Source organism: Cicer arietinum, chromosome 6 (assembly GCF_000331145.2).
Source record: "Cicer arietinum cultivar CDC Frontier isolate Library 1 chromosome 6, Cicar.CDCFrontier_v2.0, whole genome shotgun sequence".
Taxonomy (NCBI): domain Eukaryota; kingdom Viridiplantae; phylum Streptophyta; class Magnoliopsida; order Fabales; family Fabaceae; genus Cicer; species Cicer arietinum.
In genome coordinates, this window is record NC_021165.2 from 19,458,784 (window position 1) to 19,467,326 (window position 8,543).

Sequence of the window (8,543 nt, forward strand, 5' to 3'; positions counted from 1 at the left end):
ACCGCAATTAACAGAAAAAATAGTTATAACATTTGAACTTACCTAAATTCATTTTTTTTAATTTCATGGTTGTTTATCAAGTTTATGGAAACTAATTTCACATTTGTTGATTTGTTGGAATATTGATGTAATGCAAAATTTGTTATACTGGGGTATTAGTTCCTTTTGGTTTAATATGTTCTACCCAACATGAAACTGTGATTTGAATATTCAAAATCAATTGCGTTTTTGCAAAGTAACCATCGTCGAGAAATTGACAAAAAGGGATTGGATATGTGTTGCATATTAAAAGAATGGGTTATCGCTTTTTCCTTGATTCTCAAAACAAATCTACAAATCTTGGTGTGTGATTTGTGTTTTTCATAGATGGTACTTGATTTGGATGGACATACAGAAAACACGCCGAAGAAATTTCTAGAAGCCTTATATTATTTTGATTTCATGAGAAGTACCTTTATACATGAAAAACAATAGAAGGACATGTCCAAGAATTTTCTTAAACTATTGACCCATGACTTTTGTCGTCCTCCAATTTTGAAACTGTTGCAGATTTTTAAGTTATTGACCCATGACTTTTGTCATCCTCCTATTTTAAAACTGATGCAAATTTTTCATCCTTATTAATTTTAGAATTAACATATATCATGGGTTTTGTATTTTGTTCCTTATCATGCCCCCTCAAGTTGGCCGGTGGATTTGGATACACGCCTAGCTTGCTGCGAAATTTGAGAAATCCTTCGCCCGTGGTTTGGTAAAGACATCGGCAAGTTGTGATGATGTAGGAATGTAGCGAGTAGCAAGAGCTCCTATGGCTACTTTTTCACGAACAAAATGATAGTCAAGCTCAATATGTCTGGTGTGAGCATGAAAAACCGAATTAACTGTCATATGTAGAGCACTTATGTTATCACAAAATAGTTGTGGAGCACGAGGAAGAGAAACACTTATGTCATAAAAGAGATAAGTGATCCATGTTAGCTCGGCAGCAGTGTGAGCCAGGGAGCGATATTCTGCTTTAGTATTAGAGCGAGCAATAAAGGATTGCTTCTTAGACGACCAATATACGCAGTTAGCACCAAGAAAGACGCATAACTTGTAGTACTTTGTCTTGTGATAGGACAACCATCCCAATCAGCGTCACTAAACCCATACAAGGAATGAGAAATGTTGAAAGGTAGTGCAACCCCCAATTTTGTGTGCCTTTGAGATAACACAAAATGCGCTTAATTGCCTTTAAATCTGTCACAATGGGCTTGGTGAAGTGTTGACAAGCACTATTAACAACATGATTGATATTCGGACGAGTGAAAGTTAAATATTGTAGTGCACCTACAATGTTGTGAATCTCTGTAGCATCAACAATAATATTATCAAAAGATGGTGGTTTTTCTTTGAGGACTTGTGCTGTGGCCATAGCTTTGCAACTGAGCATTTTAGTTTTACATAACAAGTCACTTATATACTTATGTTGAGTTAGAAAAAGACCATCCTTGAAGCAAATGAACTTTATGCCCAAAAAATAGTGCAAAGGTCCAAGGTCTTTAATGGCAAACTCACGATTGAGTTGATGTATCAGATTTGTAATGAAGACGTCATTGTTGCTTGCAACTAAAATATCGTCAACATATATTAAAATCAATGTGGCTAGTGAACTTGTTTTGAGAACGAAGAGTGAAGAATCTGCAGTGCTGCAAAGAAAACCATGATGGAGCAGAAAGGTGGATAGACGATCAAACCAAGCATGTGGCGCTTGTTTGAGCCCGTATAGAGATTTCTTAAATATGCATGCATGGTTTGGTGAGTTGATATTTACAAATTCGGGGGGTTGCTTCATATAAATAGTCTCTTTAATGTTTCCATGGAGAAAAACATTTTTTTACATCAAGTTGTCTCATTCTCCAACTCAATGAAAGAGAAAGAGCAATGACAAAGCGAATAATGGTGTGTTTAACTACATGACTGTAATTTCATCAAAATCGATCCCATGAATTTGAGTAAAGCCTTGTGCAACTAACCTTTCCTTGAAGCAGTCAATGGAGTCATCTTCTTTTAATTTGATGCGATAGACCCATTTTGATCTGACAACATTTGCATTGACAGGTCGTGGGTCAAGTTCCCATGTTATATTTAAATGTAGAGCACAAATTTCTTCTTGCATCGCATTGACCCAGAGAGATCCTTTAAGGCACATTGTAGTATTTTTGCTTCAATGTATGCTTTTGATGATTCGGTAGCAATAGCAACATAGTCATCAAGGTAGGCCGGCGAATTACGCAATTTGTTTGGCAGTGTCCGAGTTACTGTAAAAATTGTGGAAATGGCTTCAATGTGGTTCAACTCTCCTTCTACCAACGGTGGTTGTTGCTCAAGAAGAGCATTTTCTGTTTGTTGCTTAGTTTGAAGATAATCATTTTCATCTTGGTTTTGAATTAGATGTGCACAAAGTCCCGCAAAACAGTTTTGATCACAAAGTAAAAATTGATTAACATCATTTGGATTTGACTGATCTGTTGGATGATCTCTATTATCCTCCAAAATGGAATCAACTAGCTTGTTCTTAATAGACTGTGTTGCATATAACTTGGAGTTTAACCATTCATCAGAACTAGGACACTCAGTGAGTTCTAGATTGGGAGGAGAAGATACAATTTTTGATGATTTGAAAGGGAACGTGTTTTCATCAAAGACAACAGGACGAGAGATGTAAACACGTTTATTTTTTGGATTCAAACATATGTACCATTTGTGGATTGGACTGTATCCTATAAAAACACAAGGATAAGTTTTTGCAAAAAACTTATTATTCGCTTGATACCTCAGTGAAGGAAAACATTGATATTCGATCACCCGCAAACCATTATATTATGGATGTCATTTGAAAAGCTTAAAATACGGGCTTTCATTGTTCAATGTAGATAAAGGCAACCTGTTTATCAAATATACAGCCATTAGAAAAACTTCAACCCATAAGTGTAATGGAATATTGGTATGAAACATCATGGTTAGTCCAATCTCAACAATATGGTGATGCTTCCGTTCTGCGGTGCCATTTTGTTCTGGGGTCCCTGGACATGAAGCATGAAGTTCAATACCTCAAGTATGGAGGTGATTTAGAAAAGCATTGGAGTGAAATTCTCCTCCACCGTCACATTGAAAAATCTTAATTTTTCTGTCAAGCTGACTTTCTACTAGTCTTTGAAATCTTAAAAAGCAACCTAGCAATCCTGACTTTTTATTTAAAGGATAAATCCATGAAAATCGTGAATAATCATCTATAAAAAGTGCATAATATCGAAGGTTTTGATTAGAAGTTGTAGGTGCAGGTCCCCAAAGATTGCAATGGACTTTGTCAAGAGGAAATTCATAAATTTTATTAAAACTTTGGAAGGGCAATTTTCAACTTTTTCCCATTTGACAACTAACACAAACTACAGGTTTTGATATCCATTGTATTACATTGATCTTATCTTTCAACAAAGATATGATTTTGATGTTTGAATTTCCAAGTCATTGATGCCAAATTGTGGAAGAGGAATCTTTTTTTATTGCACTTAAAGTCTCTTGACAGTCTCCTTAGAGTGTGTACAACTGCTCTTTCTTATGCCCCCGTGCAATCATCCTTTGATTTCAGTTTTTAATAATAAAGCTAGAAGAGGTGAATTCAAAACTGCAATGGTAATCAGAAACAAATTTTCCAACAGATAACTGTTAAGACAAACTCTATATTTAAAGTTTTGATGAAAATAAACAAAGGTTAATTAAGAAAATTAATTATGATTCTAAAATGTTATGTTAATTTGACATGTGTTTTAAGTGGATTTAATTCAGAACAGAATCAAGCAAAGCAGAAAAGACAGCAACAAGATCATTCTGCATCAAAACAGAGAATGTTCTCCAACTTCAAAAAATGTTCATCACAGCATATTGATCAAACTTTTTCTACCTCTTTAACAAATAGTATGCCCTGAAAATTTATTCATATCTAATTAGTACATGGCAAGGAACAAGTAGGATTCATTCAAGATCAAGAAGGTTATCAGATCTCTAAAATAAAAGAACTCAAAGACAAACAAAAATCAAGACAGTTTGTAACTCCAAAAAACAAACTATCAAGAAAGTTCGATCAACCTTGACATATGACAAGAAAATTACAAAGGACATCCAGAATGATTAAAACGGGAACTCTAGATTGATTATTGAAGCTCAAGAAAGTTCAAACTGATAGACCTAGAACGTTAATCATTCTCCGTTTTCTGCACAATTCCAGCAGCAGTGTATCTCTTCTGAAATGGCTTATAATTCTTCTCCAAAATTCTCTAGCTACACTCAAGACTCAAGATTGAGAGTGTACCATCCAAGATCGAGGAAGAAACGTCAAATGCTTTTTCTAAAAAGGACAGAACTGCTTTAAATGCTAAACCAGAAAAGTCAAAAAAAGCAGTTATCAAAGAAGAATTATTTTTATTATGAAATATTGGTTCAGTATAAATATAGAACACATCCAACAGCTCTTTTGTACCTTCATTCAGTGCTTCTACAGCCTATAAATAGAAGGCCAATATCCAGAATCAAGGCAAGAAATTCAAGTGCTGAAAAATCCATAAATCAATCACATACATACTTGAAATTATGCTTTTTTTGCAAAACAGAGGTTATCATACATTCTGCTATTTCACAAAAAAGTTGTTGATTCATATTCATATAGTAGATTGCGTAATTATCAGTAGATCCTTTGTAAAGAATCAATTCTCAAACAAGAGTTGAGAAATCTCAGATTCTGTCAAAACAATCAAATTGTAAAAACTCAAACTATAAGAGTTTCTTCATAGTTTGTTTAAGATTACATCCTATCAAGGTTAGATAGGTGTTGTTATTGCTTTCTGGGTGGAAAGTAATAGAGATTGAAATAGATCAAGGTTGATCTAGACTAGGTCTTGTAAGAACAAGAAGGTTCTTTGTTTTTAAACACTTAGTGGAAAAACTCACAGTGTGAGGACTGGACGTAACCCACGTTGGGTGAACCAGGATAAAATCTTTGAGTGGTATTCTTTATCCTATCTCTTTATTTATCATACTGAATTGATTAACTAAGATAAAACATAAACTGATTTTCTGTTTTAAGCTAATCAAGGAACGTTCTATGTTTTATAACAAAAACCAAGAACGTTCTCCGTTTTCTGTTTTCATAACCAAGATCAATCTTGAGTTATTTTCTTAAGTTTTAACATGAATTTTTAAAAGGTGCATTTACAATTCAAACCCCCATTTCTTGTAAATCGACATTGTTACTTCAATAACAAATTCTTCTTTAAATCAGGAATCACAAGAACATCTTTCAATTTTAAGTTTCCATTCGTTGTAGTAACATTTACATCACCAGTATGTGTTATTGATATGCTATTTCCATCACCCACATAGATTACGTCATTTCCATGATAAGGCTTAATATAGGAAAGATTACCAGCATCATTAATCATGTAAGATATGGCTCCAGAATCTATAATGAAAGATTGGTCTTTTTTGTCATTTTGAGCAAGAGCAACAATAGCTTGAGGAAAATCTTCTAACTGATAAGAATAATCATACTTATACCAGCAATCAATGGCTTCATGGTTTGGTTTCTTACAAATTTGACAATTTTATTATACTCACTAGTTTGAGTATTGTGATGTGGCTTTTCTCCCTTTGAAATGTGGTTCAACTTAAAAGAGAACTCACTATTTTGTTGTTCATTATATCGAATCGTCTGAGTGAATCTTCTTCCTTGAGAGTTAAAGTGACTTCTACCGCCACGTTCTTTTCGACCTTGACCTCATCCTCTCTGGCTAAAGAAAGCTTGTATGCTCCATTAAATTATTTTTTTCTTCTTTTAGAACATCTTGTATCTGATCATGCCCTTGGAGAGCTAACAAAAACTGACTGAAGGAAGGATAAGGTGGTTTAGTAAGCATAGCAAGACGAAAGGTTTCATACCTTGGTCTAAGGCCATAAGCAAATTGAAACATTTTGTCTTGGTCAGAAACAAACTCTTTTATACCAGTGAGATTATCACAAATTGATTTGAATTCTCGTAGATATTCATCAAGGGTTCGTGACCCCTTTTTGATTGTCATTAGCATGTTTTTCAAACTTCGCGCCTTCTCTATTGTTGCTGGCAGTAGTTGTTCTTCAATAGAGGTCCAGATCTCATATGCAGTATAGCCGTTGATCATAGTCAACACTTCTTCCTTCATGTTTCCAAGTAACCATGAACACAAGAGATCATCATTGGTGATCCACTTTGAATAGTTTGGATTTGGGTTGTTTTCACCTTTGTCACCCTTAACTTCCTCTTCTAGTTTTTCTTCACTAGAGCGATGGTGAAGAACAGCAAGACTTCGAACTAAGGGCTTTATTTGATTGTGCCACAATAGGAATTTGTTTGTGCTTAGTTTCATGGACATAAAACTTGAGCATTGGTGGAAATATTGGATGCATAGTCCAGCTTCTATTTTTGGGAGTGGTGTGTTGTTATTGTTTGATGACATGATGTGTTTGGCTTGTAGTTTTACACGCTCTAGTACAATGAAGAAATTTGCAAAAGCCTTGTATTATTTTGATTTCATGAGAATACATGAAAAACAATTGAAGTACATGCTCAATAATCTTCTTAAATTATTGACCCAATACTTTTATCATCCTCTCATTCTGAAGCTCTCTGTCGCAGATTTTTAAAGTTATTGACTTGTGACTTTTCGTCCTTGTTAATTTTAGAATTAACATATATCAACGATTTTGTGTGATAAGTTATAAATATTTTTATTAAAAAATTTGGCCCATTTATTTAAATTAATGTTAAAATTTTACTAGTCAAACATATGACATATTTAATTACTACTTCCCTCTAAAAACCACTTAACAAAACAACTGTTTTTGAAAAATCATTTTTCTATAGAATTCAAAATCCATTAATTAGTTTAATATAAAACAGAAATAATCATTCCATAATAAAAATATGACACATATTAAAAAAAATATAATAATTAAAAAAAATCATTTTATCAAACTACTCATCTTAATTATTAATAAATTTTTATTATTATTAAAATATAATATAATAATATTTTGCAAGTTTTATATATAACAATAATTAAAAAGAAGTGTATAAATTATAGAATAAGGATAAATAAAAAAAGTCCGATCGTTAAATATATTTCACCAAAAACAAATTATTCAAATTTATAAACATAAAAAAATAAAAAGAAAAGGATTTTACAAGTTCGGTCACGAAATTCCCAAAATTCATTCAAGAGATCGTTTTCAAATACCGATCAAGATGAGAAACTATTGGCAAAACAAGAATATCTTTTGTGACAACGATCAAAGATTTATTTTCTTTTGCTTATTAAAAAAAAGATTAAGATTTATTTTCTTTTGCTTATTAAAAAAAAGATTTGTTTTGCTAATTAAAAAACAAAATAAAAGATGAAATCAGAAAGAAAAAAATATCTTGTTTTATTTGAAAAGATTCCAATCGGAAATACACACAAAAAGGTCCCATTAGCTCAAGTATATAAAGAAGACATTATGCGTAATACACACAAAAACAAAGTTTCCATATTCTCTCTCTGATCGATCTGTGATTGAGTATTTAGTTGTGCAAATAATAAAATAAGAAAGCATGCGTCCACCAATGAAGAAAGTTGATTACAAAGAAGGAGACAAAGTTGAAGTATGCAGCAAAGAAGAAGGATTCATCGGTTCATACTACGAAGGTACAATTGTTTCATGTCTTGAAAATGGAAAATATGTTGTTTGTTACAAGAATCTTATAGAAGATGACAATTCTGGTCGTTATCTCAAAGAGACACTTTACCCAAAAGAGCTTCGTCCATTACCGCCACGTGTCCGTAATCCAACCAATTTTAAACGGAATCAGAAAGTGGATGCTTTTGATAACGACGGTTGGTGGTTAGGTGTAATCGCAAGTGAGAAGATGGTTCAACAAAAAATTGATTATTATAAAGTTTATTTCCCTAATTGCAATGAATCCATTTACTATCCTTCTCATCGAATTAGACTTCATCATCAATGGTTTGCTGGACACTGGATCAAGGAACATTAATTCATCAACAATTCCCGAATTACCCTTTTCTTTTTTATGTATTATGAACTGCTTATTGCCAATTTATAAAACTATTTTTTCTTTTGTTATTTCATTCTTTTGTCTTTTCTTTTCTCCTTTATTTGTGTGTTTCATCGTTCTTCTTGTTTTGTATAATTTCTTTTTTGTTGACCTTTCGTGGAAATAAAAAGATCTTTTTTTTTAAAAGGTTGTTGTTATCATGTATCTATTCCCATTAAATAAACACATCGATCTTCTAATTTGAGCACCACTAAAGTAGATTCATATTATTAATGATGTATTGTACAATATTGGTATTTTTGCAATTTGGTAATTCTACTTTTTTTTAATAGATCTTGCCAAACAAATTTCTTTGTTTAAGAGTATTTGGTTAAAGAATTAAAAATAAATATTTTAAATAGAAAAATAATTTTTAAGT

At 32.5% G+C, this 8,543-nt stretch overlaps 1 protein-coding gene across 1 annotated transcript; it reads left to right on the forward strand.

The window, feature by feature from the left end:
* Positions 1–7,660: 7,660 nt before the first annotated feature.
* LOC101509104 (protein AGENET DOMAIN (AGD)-CONTAINING P1-like) lies at positions 7,661–8,104 on the forward strand. Its single transcript, XM_004505435.4, has one exon. The coding sequence runs from the start codon at positions 7,661–7,663 to the stop codon at positions 8,102–8,104; it is 444 nt and encodes a 147-aa protein (XP_004505492.1).
* The last annotated feature ends 439 nt before the right edge of the window (positions 8,105–8,543 follow it).